Source organism: Cheilinus undulatus, linkage group 12 (genome assembly GCF_018320785.1).
Source record: "Cheilinus undulatus linkage group 12, ASM1832078v1, whole genome shotgun sequence".
In the NCBI taxonomy this organism is placed as follows: domain Eukaryota; kingdom Metazoa; phylum Chordata; class Actinopteri; order Labriformes; family Labridae; genus Cheilinus; species Cheilinus undulatus.
The window spans coordinates 21,007,115-21,021,358 of NC_054876.1; the positions used below are offsets into that span (position 1 = coordinate 21,007,115).

The following is a 14,244-nucleotide window of genomic DNA, read 5'->3' on the forward strand; positions in this document are numbered from 1 at the left end:
CTCAGATCTAAAGTTAATACTGTAGTTATGTAGTTGAGCCCAGCGGCATACCCTCAGTGAGGACCATGCGAAGAGAGAAAACCCTCCCAAAGCTTAACACCAAAAGCCTGACATTTTAACATCGATAACTCAGTAGAACTGAAAAAGAGAGTAGTGAGGATGATCAGCGCATCTTTTAATTGCCACACCTTGTTTTTCCTCACTGCTGTGAACTCCTTCCAGCCCCTCAGGGGGAAACAGTGACAGCTGCTGCCTGTTCAGAAACAGCTACCTTAATTGCGCCGTGGCTCTGTTTCCAGTAGGGAGGACAAAGGCTGAAACAGTTTGGTTTGGGGCCAGCCGAGCATGAAACTTTTCACCAGTTACGTTTTAATTGGCCCTTACCCCGTGGGGGATTGAAATGAGTTGTTGAGTTTGTGGGCACTGATTCCGTGCAGTCAGCCGGTAGCACATGATCATACAACAGCAAAGTGCTCAGTTCTTCTCTTACTGGAGCTGCTAATGCAAAGATGAAACAGTTTATCTCTGCAGCTTAAAATAGCAAGACTGAAAAAAAGAAAAGGAAATTAATATCTCTGGAGAATATGATCAGGTCTTCACTCTAGGATCACAGTTCAAAACTTTGCTGTCTTTCATCTGGGATGGAGAACCTCACAGTAAGTAAAGTTGTATTTGTGGATTGTAAAGTTTATTATTTAATACGTGCAGTTTAAATGAGAAAAAAATGTATTTGCTAAAGCTATTTTGGTCTGTCTTCTCTTAAAAGCTTGATCTGTGATACATATTGGAGAATCTTTGATTAGGCACTCATTTGTAAAACAAAGCTTAAGTAATGTTGATCTATATCTCACAAAATTTTAGACCATCATTAAATGTTTTATTCGTGATAAGAATGTTTTCCTGAAAATGTATCTTGTGAAAACTTAAATTGGGCATCTAATTACCCTACTGCCTGGCCTTTTCTGTTTTAGCCTGAACAATGGCGCGAGATCATGAACAGAAAGATGCGGTTCCCTCCGGAGCTCATCGGTGCCATTCAGGAGGGGAAAATGAAGCTGCTCTCTGGGCTTTTAAAGACTGGTGACGGCATCATCCGACAGCTTGATGAATCAGAGGATCGCCAGTGGAGGGAGGCCCTCAACCTTTCCATCCGCATTGGTAATGACGACGCAATGGACGCCCTCCTGCAGGGGGTCAAGTTTGACTTCAGGCAGATTCACGAGGCCTTGCTTGTCGCTGTGGACACCAACCAGCCCAAAGTGGTGAAGCGTCTTCTGGACCGCCTGGATCAGGAGAAAGGCAACAAAATGGATGTGCGCTCATTCTCTCAAGCGATTTTTGACCACTCTATTGACAACTCCCAGTTTGCCCCTGGCGTGACTCCTCTGACGTTAGCATGCCAGAAAGACTTGTATGATATTGTCACCATGCTTACCCAGAAAGGTCACGTCATCCCATGGCCTCACAAGATATCCTGCGCTTGCCTGGAGTGCCGTAACGGCCGGCAGTATGACCTGCTCAAGTTCTCCTTGTCTCGCATCAACACCTATCGTGGCATCGCCAGCCGTGCTTACCTGTCCATCACTTCTGATGACGCCATGCTCCGGGCTTTCAGTCTCAGCAGAGAGCTGCGCAAGCTCTCACAGAAAGAGCCAGAGTTCAAGGTATGGCGAATGTGTCACATAATGCTAGTTACTGTTACTTTCCCTGCTTGGTCTCTGATGTTAAGGGGTTCTTGTCCTCTGCAGCCACAGTACCTGGCTCTAGAGCAGCTTTGTCAAGAGTTTGCTGTTGAGTTGCTGGGCATGTGTCGCAACCAGAGCGAGGTCACCACCATCCTGAACAGCTGCGGAGACGAGAGCCAGGATGAGCAGGCCTTTGAGAAGGGAATACCCAACCTGTCTCGTTTGCGGCTTGCTGTGAACTACAACCAGAAGCAGGTAGGTAGATGAAGAAAATACTGCCAGCTTAGCAGTGTCTTTAACTTATAATTGATGAGTGATTCTCTGTGCTGTGTTTCCAGTTTGTGGCACACCCAATCTGCCAGCAGGTGCTGTCATCTATCTGGTGTGGGAACCTGGCAGGTTGGAGAGGTAGCAGGACAGCCTGGAAGCTTCTAGTCTCTGTGGGGATCTTCCTGACCATGCCCCTCCTCTGCCTGGTTTACTGGATTGCACCCAAGTCTAAGGTACCAATAAGGCTTGCAGATAAAGAAACATAAAGACCACCAAAAAACTTTTCCAACAAGCCATTCTGGCATTCTCCTCTGTGTTTTCTACAGGTGGGAAAGATACTGAAGATTCCTGTGATCAAGTTCCTCCTCCACTCAGCCTCCTATCTGTGGTTCCTCATCACATTACTTGGAGAATCAATAACAATGGAGATGTATCGAGATAAGTTTGCTTCAAGGCAGCAGAACATGCTGCACAGCTCCTTCCACATGGTGTGGGTAGTTGGTAGGTTTACGCTCTCTTTTCCAACCTTTTCTATAAAGTCGAAACAGAATATTATTGGCCTGGAAATGGTTTAAATCTGGGCTTAGCTTTATAATGTACCATCTCTTGTAGGATTCTTTTGGTATGAGTGTAAAGAAGTGTGGATCGAGGGGCTTCGAAGTTACTTCCTGGACTGGTGGAACTGCTTGGACGTAATGGTGCTCAGCATGTACCTGGCATCATTTGCATTACGTGTGCTCATCATGCTCAAAGGATACGTTCTCTGCAATGACCAAAGCGGTGGAGAGGAGTGTATCTACTTCACCCAAACATGTGAGTCAAACATATTGAACAGATGATAGGTATAGAAGACAGTTTGTCTTCAATCTTTCAGACCAACATGAAGTTGTTCTTTGGCCATCCTTCCACTGTCCCTCCTCTTCCTCCATACTTCTCTGTGTTTTCCAACAAAGTGCAGTCTTTTGAAGCCCAATCTCCAATTACATTATCAATCCAGTGTTGATTCCGGATTTTTAAGTATTTAAGACCTCCCAAAAGGTTGTACTCCATGAGGAAAGTCTGTAGACTCATCCTGAATTGAAGCCTTGTGAAAACGCCACCATTGTGCCTCCACAAAGAGGCTCTCTGAGTGGGCAGGGCTGTCTTTCCTACCCAACATGGAGGCAGAGTGGATGGTAGGAGAGGTGATTGGAAAAAATTGAATTGCACATGTCTGAACCACTGACCAGATCTGCCCACAGAATTGGCTGGGCCCCTGTAGTGAACTGGTGTGCCTGGGGGCAAGTCTATGTGTGCCATGGGAATTTGTATAGCCATACATTATTACTACAACTATGCATCAAGTTACTGTCACATGTTTTTAAGAGGTTATTTTGCATGAATATGAGTGTATATGAGTGTAATATAGTGTGCCTTGAGATTATGGTTTGGTCCCAGGTGGGCCTTGGGTGAAAAAAGGCTGAAAACCACTGGTGATTTGGATCAGTAGCATTGATGCTAGCCCTTTAGCCCTTTTTCTGGTGCTTTTAAAATTCAAGAAGAAAAGAAATATGGTTGTCAGAGCTTAACCTGACAATGGACCATGATTTAACTGACCTCAATGGGCGCCCAATTTGGTGGGACCCCAGAACCCCCCTCGTGGGCGTCCTTGCCACTTGCCACATAAACACACACATTGTGAACACAGAGCTGAGCACAAAAAACCCAGAGAGTATATGACTTCATTCTTTAATCATTAGTCAATGATGAATTTAGTTAGGTTAGGTGTTTTTATACCTGCTTTATTAATGTTTGGATCATAGACCTTCAGAGTTCTCAAACATAGCCTTTGGTGATTGGTGCGTATGTGAAATCATCTTACAGTGCGGGAAAACTGGCATCAGGAGGATCCCCAGCTGATCGCAGAGGTGTTGTTTGCTGTGACAAGCATGCTGAGCTTCACACGGCTGGCGTACATCCTTCCGGCTCACGAGTCCCTGGGAACTCTGCAGATATCCATTGGAAAGATGATTGATGATATGATGAGGTACAAGGACTGAACATTCATACCATCTGCATGCATGTATAACAATTATTGCTCAGAAGGTAAACCGCGGTTTGACAAAGAGCCAATGGAAATGTAATTTTGTTCTTTTATAGGTTCATGTTTATATTGATGATCATTGGGACAGCCTTCCTCTGTGGGATCAACAACATCTATGTCCCTTATGTCGTCTCTCCACATCTGGGCAGGTGAGAATGTGTGATCTTCAGCTTCTTCAACTCTTTCAGACCATAATGCCCCCCAAAGATACCAGTTTGGACACAAATGCTGCTTTCATATTGCTAGCTCAAGGTGGGGCAGTTAGGCTGGATTACACCTTATCTACAATTTAACTCACTGAAGCTGAATTGTGGTTAAAGTCATCCCACACCGAGTCACCGTCACAGGTAGTAAGGGAAGCCCTAATAGTAATGATGTTGGCAGTGTATCCAAATGACAAATACTTGGACACAACTTTTAAATTTCAATAGAGCTGCTGTGAAATCACCAAGTGTAAAGGGTTGAAGAACGAAAGTAATAAACAAGTGTTACATAGAAGCTCTTGTGTAGAAAAAAAAGAGTGTCACTTCACCAAGAGTATGGCATGCTGAGTCATTTGGTGTTCACAGCCCAGAGAGTTTACTTACTTACATACCGGGAAACAAGGCAAACAGCTGAAAAACGGCAAGAACAGCTTCACACCTCCAAACAAAATGGCTGAGGAGATACCACCTGTTTGGGCAAAGGAACTCCTGACACAGGTGACAAGCATGAAAGAGTCCTTCCAGCATAAGTTTGATGATTTAAATGAGACCATGAAAGAACTGAAGAAAAGATACCCAGACCATTGCTAATAGACTAGGTAATGCTGAGAAATTTATCGGAGCCTTGGAGGACAAACATGTTAGCTACCAGGACGCCATCCAAGATTTCAAAAAAGAGATAATGACTGTAAAATCAAAAGTCATTTATTTGGAGTCACACAGTAGAAGAAAAAGAGACCCCGGAAAAGAGCTGACTGCGATTCTGCCCTATATTGTGGACCACACCAAGTTGGACCCAACATCGGAGATAGACAGGCATAAACTGATGCAGGGATAAACTGATGTTTGATCAGTCTGTGGTGGCAGTCTGTGGTGGCATTATGTCTCCAATCGAAACGGCCCTGGACTCCTGAAAAGAGTCAGAGAGGATTTAAAGAGATGGACACATTTACCACTATCTCTATGGGGGAGGGCAGAAATATTAAAAATGAATATACTTCCAAGGTTAACATATATTTTTTCAGCAATTCTATTGAAATTTCCACTGAAGTGGTTCAGTGAGATACAGAAATTATTCTCAGGATTCTTATGGAAAGATAAAAAGCCTAAAATCAGTCTTAAAATGTTATGTGTTCCTCGGGACAGAGGTGGGTTAGGGGTACCAGATATATATTTATTTTACCTTGTTCATAATGCTGTTTATCCATTATCCTGGGCTTACAATGCAAACTATGAAGAGACAGGTAGTTGGAGATGGCTGGAGCAGAAGATTGTCGCAGACTGTAACAAAAATATATCTTTAGCCTCTCTTTGGTACCAGCCTAAATGTAAAAGCATCAAAAGTCCCCCTGATTTTGTTCTCAATTGAAATTATTAGATTATTGCATACCCAGTTAAAAATCAGTGGTTTATCTTTGCCATCATGCCCCTTATGGAATAATCCCATATTCACAGCTGAAGGTAGAATTCTCTCCAGTGAAATATGGGAAAATAAAAGTATAACAGAACTTGATCAATTATTAAACAATGGGAATGTAATTAACTGGTTTGAATATGTCGTATCTTTTTCAGTACTTGCAGCTGAACTCTATTCTGGGCAGTTACACACTTAAAAAAAACTGCACTGGATGACAGTAAAATTCTTGAAATTCAACTAAGAGATGCAGCCACTGGCAAAAGAACTTTCTCCAAGCTGCATAACCTGTTAGGTCATACTTGCTCTGACTTTGGTGCGTCTGTACTTGCACAGTGGGAGACTGATTTGGGTGTTCGTTTCACAACAGAAGAACAGAAAACAATAATGGGTCGCTCAAACCATCTTTCAAAATGTGTGAGGTACAAAGTAATTCAATTTAAGATTTTATGGCGGTCATAACCCCACATAAATTAAAGAAAATGAACAATAATGCCTCAGATATGTGCTGGCACGGGTGTGGAGTATTTGGGACCCTCATGCACCAATTTTGTCATTGCCTAAAGGTCCAGAGATTCTGGATCAATGTTAAAGAATGTTCATGTAAATTTCACATTGTGTCCAAAGGTGGGTCTATTGGGAGGTAAGATTGATGGAGTAACTTCAAAAGAATTGCAACACCTGATTGGATTAGCTTTTCTGTTTGTGAAACGAACAATACTTATGAATTGGAACGTGAGGAAACCAAATTGTTTTGATATAGACAATTGGCTTAATGATTATTTGGAATTGATATTTATGGAGCGAGCGGCATCAGTTCTTGAGGATTTGGGCGGTGTTAAAGGAGTTAATTTAAGCATTATTTTGTCAGTTGTGAAAAGAAAGGCCTTGGCAAGTACTTAGATATCTGACTGAGGTTTGATGTATTAATATGAATTTCATTTTCTGTTTGGCAGTGAACTCTGTCCCTATTCACACTGTTAAATCCCTATACTGCAGCAAGCCACAAGGGGGCGACTGAGATATTTAAGGCACGTATTTCTTGGGCTGCCATGTAGTTTGAAGATAAAGGGGACATATTATGCAAAAATCACTTTTTCAGGCTTTTCTAACAAAAAATAGCGCCCCTGGTCTGTCCACAATCCCCTCAAATACCAGAAAAATCAATTTCCTTCCACTCTCTGTTTCTCCACCTTTCAGAAAATGTGTGCTGAAACAAGCCATTCTCAGATTTTCCCCTCATTACCTCATGTTGGGAGTAAACACCAGTCCCCAGGTTTGGTTGGCCCTCCCTGCTTGGAAGAAAGCCCCTCCCTCCTCTCCTGATCTTCCTCTCGAGCTGAGATGCTGGATAGCTCAGTGGGTTACTCTGCTGACTTTGATCTGGTACATTGATGGTTCAAATCCTAGTCAGGTCCTTAACTTTGGATAAAAGTGTCTGTAACAATTCATTTCCTGAGAGGGGTGTGGTCAGGGGCGGGGTCAGACTGCTCATTAACATTTAAAGCCACAGACACAGAAACGGAGGGCTCTTTAGACATGCAAAAAATTAATACTAGAGTGTTTATTCAGCAACAAACTTCACAGATATGTTTTGGGGACCTCTGAGAACAATATCAACTTGTCTTAAAAGGGTAAAATATGTCCCCTTTAAGCAGAAAAACTTAAAAGTGACAACATTGGACAAAAAAGACATGAAAACCAGAAGAGCAGTGATCTGTTTACACTGTTTACAGTTATCTTTTAGTCACTCAAACTCTTTCTGTGCTTCTCAGAATAAAAGGTAAACATCCCTAACATTGGTACTTCCCCCCTCACTTCACTGCTGCAGGTTTAATGAGACGTTCCACTTCTTATTCTGGACCATGTTTGGTGTTGCCAACCAGGACTACGTGGACATGCCTGAGTTTGTTTTGGCTGAGTTTGTTGGCAGGATTCTGTACGGCATCTTCACGCTCGTCATCGTCATCGTCCTGCTCAACATGCTCATTGCTATGATCACCAACTCCTTTCAGAAAATTGAGGTAAAGTGAGTCTTTTTATACCACAATTAAAAGCAGAAACAAAATGCTGGTCTTGAAATGTTGATATTTTCTATTTCAGGATGATGCCGATGTTGAGTGGAAATTTGCCAGATCAAAGTTATACCTCAGTTACTTCAGAGATGGCCTCACCATGCCTGTGCCCTTCAACATCATCCCCTCACCCAAAGCTGTCTTTTACATATTAAGGTGAGCTCAAAACACATTTAATCCCTAAAGAGCACCATTTTTACAACTTTATTGATATGTTCTCTTTAAAATTTGTTCCAGGGGAATCTTTAGGCGAATCTGTTGCTGCTGCACTTGTAGTTCTGAGGATAAATATCCCCCTATAGCCTCCATGGTATGTGTCTGTTTAATGTTTGTATGCAGAAGTAGGTTTGACTGCAGTAAGAACTAAATCAACTCTTTTATTTTTTATTTGTTTTAAGACTATAGATAAGGCATCTGAACAAAGTCAGTCACCTTACCGGCAGCAGGTGATCAGAGCTCTGGTTCAGCGCTACATTGAGTCAGCCCGGAAAGAGTTTGAAGAAACCAAGAGGAAAGGTAACAATGACACTAATCTGTCTCTTCACAATCACATAGTTAATCATCTGAAAGTCCTCTCAGCTTACTAACGTGGACTTCGGCATACTGCTCCCTTAATCTTTGGTCATGTGTCCAATTAATTGAATCTTTCATAAAGACTTAAAAGAGTAAATGTTGTGCTACTGATTGGTCAGAAGTTTTTTTCAAGAAATTGTTCAACTTTCAAGAATTTAAAAAGAGAACAGAAGCCAGGTAATCACTTCTTTAAATAGACATCCATGATATATACATGAACCAATGATTTGTTTATTGATTGATGATATTATACGAAGTTAATCTAATGTATGATATTCCTTTATTCTTCTGGAAAAGCCTCATACATGATATTTTTTAACAGTTATCCTGAGCTCTCAGGAAAATAGCTTTCTCAAAGAGCAAAAATTGTAAAAATGAACCCCTCATATTACAGCCCAAATTCCTCAAAAGTTGCATTCTTCAATTCAATCTTCTTTTTCAAAAAGGCTTAAAGAAACCAGCTCCCCAAGACATAGAGTCTCCTGTAGCAGGTTCCAGGCTACAGGAGCAGTGTACCTGAAACTCCTTTTACCCATTTCAAGACAGACTTTGGGCACAGATAGCAAAAATAAATCTTGTGACTGAGTCCCAGAGCGAAGATTGTAGCTTACAGAACTTTTCACATGAATTCAATCAGAAGCAGATTGAGTAAAGCCTTATAGATAAGGACATGCCAGTGATTTAGCCTACTCTCTGATAATGAGGGCGCCTGACTCAATCATACAGAATGCAATGATGAGTTAACCCCCCAAAAAAACTTGCTAAGACTGGTGACAGGCCTCAGTTGCACCATGGTATACAGTATCTACAGATTTAAGGTATTGAAAAGATGTATGCACATATAAAACATCACTAAAATCAATCAGAAACATAAAGTCTTTTCTTTGCAACAGAAAAACAAGACTGTTTTCTGTAATAAAACGCAGCAGCAACTCTAACTTTACAAGTTGATCATTATGAAGCTTAAAAGACGGAAACTCATTAATTAAGAAACCAATGTATTTATAGGAAGAAACAGATTCAATCACATCACCCTGAGATGTTGTAGCAGAGGAAAGGTTCAGTGGCTTTTTCTTTGAGTTTGAAAACTCTTTACACAAAATTCTCTAGACATGATCAAAAGAGCCATTAAGTTCCTGATCCTGAATTATACCATCACCTGGTCTTTCTGAGCAGCAGCCTCTGCCCAGAGACTGACCAACTTAAAAATATTAAAGAAAATTATCAGCTAAAGAACCAAAAGCTTCATCATCTCTGCAAAACACAGATTAAAATTATTGACAAAGAAAACAAATCTAAATGCATTAAATATTGGCAAAATGAAACAAAAAACCTACAATAAATTAGGATGTTATCGTCTACTGAGAAGAGAGTACTCTTTAGCTGAATATCTTATGTGTGTGAGAAACCCCAAGCAAAGGAAAATTTTAACAATATACAGACTCAGCAACTATAAATTAGAAATTGAAACAGGTCGTCATAAAAACTGGAAACCTAGAGGCTAAAGAATTTGTAAACGTTATGAATTGGGAAAAACTGCAGATGAAATCCACTTTCTCCTGATCTGCCCACTGTATGAAGCTGTAAGAAAGAACTTTCTGAGCCAAGTTACAGCAGCAGGATCACATGAAGAACTGATGAGACTGTGTCAAGCAGAAGAATCTCAAAATGTACACCTAGCTGCACATTTTATTTCTAAATGTCACCACATTAGAGATATTAATAAGTTTAATAAGTCTAAAACTTTGTGTTTTTTAGTATTTTATTATTATCAGTATTATTGTTGTGATTGTCATTATTGGTATTTGTTTTTGGTGTACTCTGCTTGGCAAAAAAGGTGTCCACCATTCATGCCATTAAAGCATATTTTAAACTTTGAACTTTGAAAACATAATGAATTTGGTTCTGTTAGGATTTAAATCCAGTTGTAACTCATGCAGAGCATCCTGTACAATATCAAAAGCTTCTTGTTTAGGAACGAAGCAGTGAATTACTGTGTCATCTGCATACACATGAACATTTGTGTTGAGTACATTTTGACCAATGCTGTTGAAATAAAAAGTAGATAACAGCAGTCCCAAGACTGAGCACTGAGGCACACATTTTTTATCTTCAAGATATTTAAAAGTAAAGCTTTGAGCCTGCACACAATTGAAATCAAGCAAATACAAGGCATCACGTAAGTCCATGTGGGCATGTGATTTTATGAATGACACAATGACAAAGCAAATACTTCAAACCACCAAATATTAAGAGTGAGAAATCTCATATTCTAAAAAACTTGAAGATCCATGATAAATTTGATGCCAGCTTTTTGTTTTCTGTCTCATGCCCTGTGTAGCTTTTTCTCTGACTCTTTTAACGACTTTATGTATAATAGACAATGAAATCCACGGATTCTTCGCAATTTCATGTTCAATATAATTATTCTTAAAGTGCTGTATTATTTGCCAGCCCAGTATTTCATGGAGTGGTGAATGCTTCCAAATCTTTGATACTCAGTCATTTTACTAATCTGTAACCGGTTTACATTATTAACTAAGATGCTCCACAAGGTGTTTTTTAAACATTTGATGCAATGGATTAAAAGTTACAAAAGATTGCAAATGTTGATTATATGTGGAAAAAACTGGGGAAAAGTTGTAAAAAAAAAAAGTAGCAAAAGTAAGTTGAAAATGTGTCAAAATGGTTAATAGTGGCAAATTGTGGCTGTAAAGTTGTGAAAATTGTTTAAATGTGGAAAAATGTGTTTAAATTGGGACTAAAAGTATCAGAAAACAGTTAAACATGGCAAATATGGGCAGAAGGAGGTTAAAAGTGGCAAAAATGTGTTAAAAGTAGCAAAAAAATGGCCAAAATGGAGTAAGGGAATCAAGAGCGTCACCTGGGTGGGAAAAGCTGTGAAAAGGGGTTAAAAGTGGCACGATCAATGTCAGCGTCAGAACCCGATAACTGTACAACACACTTTTCAGCTCTAAAATGAGATGAATGTTAGCAATGAAACGACAACCAATGTACTGTATCAACACATGCTTTGACATCTTTAGTAACTCACAACAAAGGAGGGCCTAATAACTGGGTGTTTCAGGGACTCTGCTAATTCTGTGGGCAGGCCTGAAACAGATTAGTGAGTTTTTGTTGATTGATTCTGACTGACTTTGTTGTTGAAATAGTTAACAGGAGCAGTCGGTGTGGGCAGGGTAAAATAAGAGGGAGCATGAGCAGGATGCATGTGACTGCCTGCCATGAGAAGCTAATTTATGAAATCTAAATTTGTTATGAAACAAGTTCATTTCAAAATATCCCAGTTTGACACGGAGATGTAAGCTGAGATAAATGATATAAAAACACTGTGCAGCTTTACAGAAGAAACCTAAAAAGAGCTGTTTTTCTCACCATGCAGTTTATACAGAAGACTATTTGCAGCAGTGTCAGAACCCCGATGTGTCTTAGATTTGTCATAATTTCTAAAAATGTTTCCAACAAAGAAAAATTCATTTACTGAAAGCACTGCCACTTTATTTCAAGCCTATACATGTGTGCCTTGTTGTGATTGGACCATTTTCTTCCCACAGACATCGGTAATCGGATCACTGAGCTTAGTAAAGCAGTCTCCAGGATGCACAATGACATGAAAGTCATCCAGCAGCTTGTCATAGATGATGGACACACTGTAAGCGATGCTCTGAACAGGGAGGGCTCCTCCATACTAGGGAAATACATCATTGGTGCCAAGAATAATTTTAGAGGTTTTAACAGCAGACAGGATGATAAAAATACATCTCTCAAAGTGACCGTGCACCAAGGAGAGGAAGAGGTGGATAAAGAAAAGGTTGACTCAGATACTAAACAGGAGTCTGATATTAATCAGAACCAGACGAGTGAATGTGGAGCAGACATGTCGAAGCCGGTAACAGACTGTGATGTGGTGAAAATGGAAGAAGGCAGAGTTGAAACGGAGCCACAAGAGGAAAGGCAAAGTGAGACAATAGAGCAGGCAGGATCAGACAAAAATAAAAATTGTGACATTAAGGTAAAAGAAGGGGTGATGGAGAGGACAAGTTTAAATAATACAGAGGGGAATGAAAATGAGGCCATGCAGAATGAGGAAGAAAAAAAAAAGGAAGAAGAAACACTCACAGGGGCAAAGGAGGGCCACATGGAAACAACCCCCAAACAACCCAGAAGCATTAAAGTCAGCATTGAAAACACAGACACACAGAGAGCAGTGAACAAGTTCAAAGACATAGAGCTGCAAGAAAAAAAGGTGGAGACAAAATGGATGATGGGTAGAAAGTTTGAGTATAATGTGCCTGAAATTTCTGGTGTCAGGGAGGGAAAAGAAAAAACTGGAACAAAGAAAACAATCCCCTCACCTACAGGGAGCAGCAGCTCACAGGACACGGGCTTTGGTTCCCAGGAAGGAGAGGGGTCAATCGATGGGATACTAGTGAGTCCATAATATAAATAACCACACTTACAGTAATCTGTGGTCACCTTACACAATATCTAAGAAAGAGGGTTTGTTCGAGGGCTTCAGCTTCATTATTTTGAATCATAGGATAGGTGGGGATGATGGCCTCCCAAAAACTTTGGTCCAAAGTGCAAGGTTTCATTGCTACAAAGTACCACATTGATTTCAAGTCCTTAGTTAACTATAGTGTGATTTTTACTACTAATATACCTTTTTGGGCATGTAACTTGAAAATAAAATCTAAGGAACAAAGCACCAACATAATCTTAGTTCACCACAGCTGTTTTTTTCATAATCCAGTCAGTGTTTTTGTCATAAACATGGCTGAGCACTTCCAAAAAATAAGGGGGACACAGGTATGTTTTAATAGCTTGTGTTTGTAGGAAGATTGACGGGCAGAAACCAGGACTTTTGTCAGTTTTTGTGCATAAACACCCCAGAAGAGTTCATCCTTTTCGTATTTTGAGGAGAAAATATATAGTAATTTCATCTCAGTTTTTAATCTTTTCTGACTGACAAAAGATTGTTGCATTTGTAGTTTTGTTGTCACAGATTGGTGCCCTCCTTAGTGCCCCTTCAGACTAAAGTACTTTTTGAAGGGAATCCTGTATAGTAGGACAAAGGCTATGTACACACTGCAGGTCTTAATGCTCACATTTGATCTTTTGGTCAGATCTTTTATTTTGTTTTGTTTGGCTGTTCACTCTGCATCCTAAATGATCAGATATGCGTCCCACTTGGAACCACATTTAAAAGTGACCTGAATCTGATATGAAAAGATCAGATTCAATGTGACTTGTGTTGCTTACAGTGTAAGAAAAAAATCAGGTATGAGTCACATATGAGCAAATTTTTAAAAATCAGTTTGGCTCACTTTGATCTGCTGTGTAAACTTAGCCATATTGTCCTTGTTAGAATAACTTAAGTGTCTCCTAGATGTATGAATAATTTAAAACAACAGATCTCTGTATTTTGAGAAAATATAGATCCATATCTGCCATATTGTCTCACCTAAATCTACATTACAGGAGCTTCTTCCTTGTTTTTTCAACTGAAAATACACCACATTCAATTACAACAGCTTTAAGGATCACACTCTATTCAAGGCCACCCATAAGGGGGATAAAGGGGAAGCTTTCCATGAAGGTTGGCCAAAAATTGGTCCATACTAAATAATATCAACAATATTTTAACCAAAATACTTATACTTATGAAGTGACAAAAATGCTTTATTCATTAAAAAATTGTACTACTTCTAAAAGCCCCCCCTTGTACAGCCATGCCAGGATGAAGAAAAGTTGGGGTCCTGGAGAAAACAGGTGCATTTGACCTCAATAGTGATCAGTTAACAAACCTTTTTAAATTAGCTTTAAAGTTGACCAGGCTTTTATGGCAAATTAAAGCCAGGGAGCTTGCACTAATGTCCCTGGTTACACTGTAGGGACAGATGATATTGAATTTATTAAA

At 40.0% G+C, this 14,244-nt stretch overlaps 1 protein-coding gene across 1 annotated transcript; it reads left to right on the plus strand.

Moving 5' to 3' along the window:
• The first annotated feature begins 641 nt into the window (after nt 1-641).
• Nucleotides 642-12,765, plus strand: LOC121519205 (short transient receptor potential channel 2-like). Its single transcript, XM_041802041.1, has 14 exons — nt 642-656; nt 972-1,664; nt 1,749-1,940; nt 2,024-2,188; nt 2,282-2,456; nt 2,568-2,768; nt 3,819-3,981; nt 4,095-4,187; nt 7,487-7,679; nt 7,759-7,886; nt 7,968-8,040; nt 8,129-8,246; nt 11,879-12,470; nt 12,552-12,765. The coding sequence occupies exons 1-14, from the start codon at nt 642-644 to the stop codon at nt 12,763-12,765; spliced, it is 3,015 nt and encodes a 1,004-aa protein (XP_041657975.1).
• Nucleotides 12,766-14,244: the final 1,479 nt, after the last annotated feature.

Excerpts from the sequence above, each read along its gene's own strand:
- LOC121519205 (XM_041802041.1), top strand. Across the intron at positions 1,941-2,023 it reads TGAACTACAACCAGAAGCAG|TTTGTGGCACACCCAATCTG; the intron begins GTAGGTAGATGA and ends CTGTGTTTCCAG. Across the intron at positions 12,471-12,551 it reads AAGGAGGGCCACATGGAAAC|AGAGCTGCAAGAAAAAAAGG; the intron begins AACCCCCAAACA and ends GTTCAAAGACAT.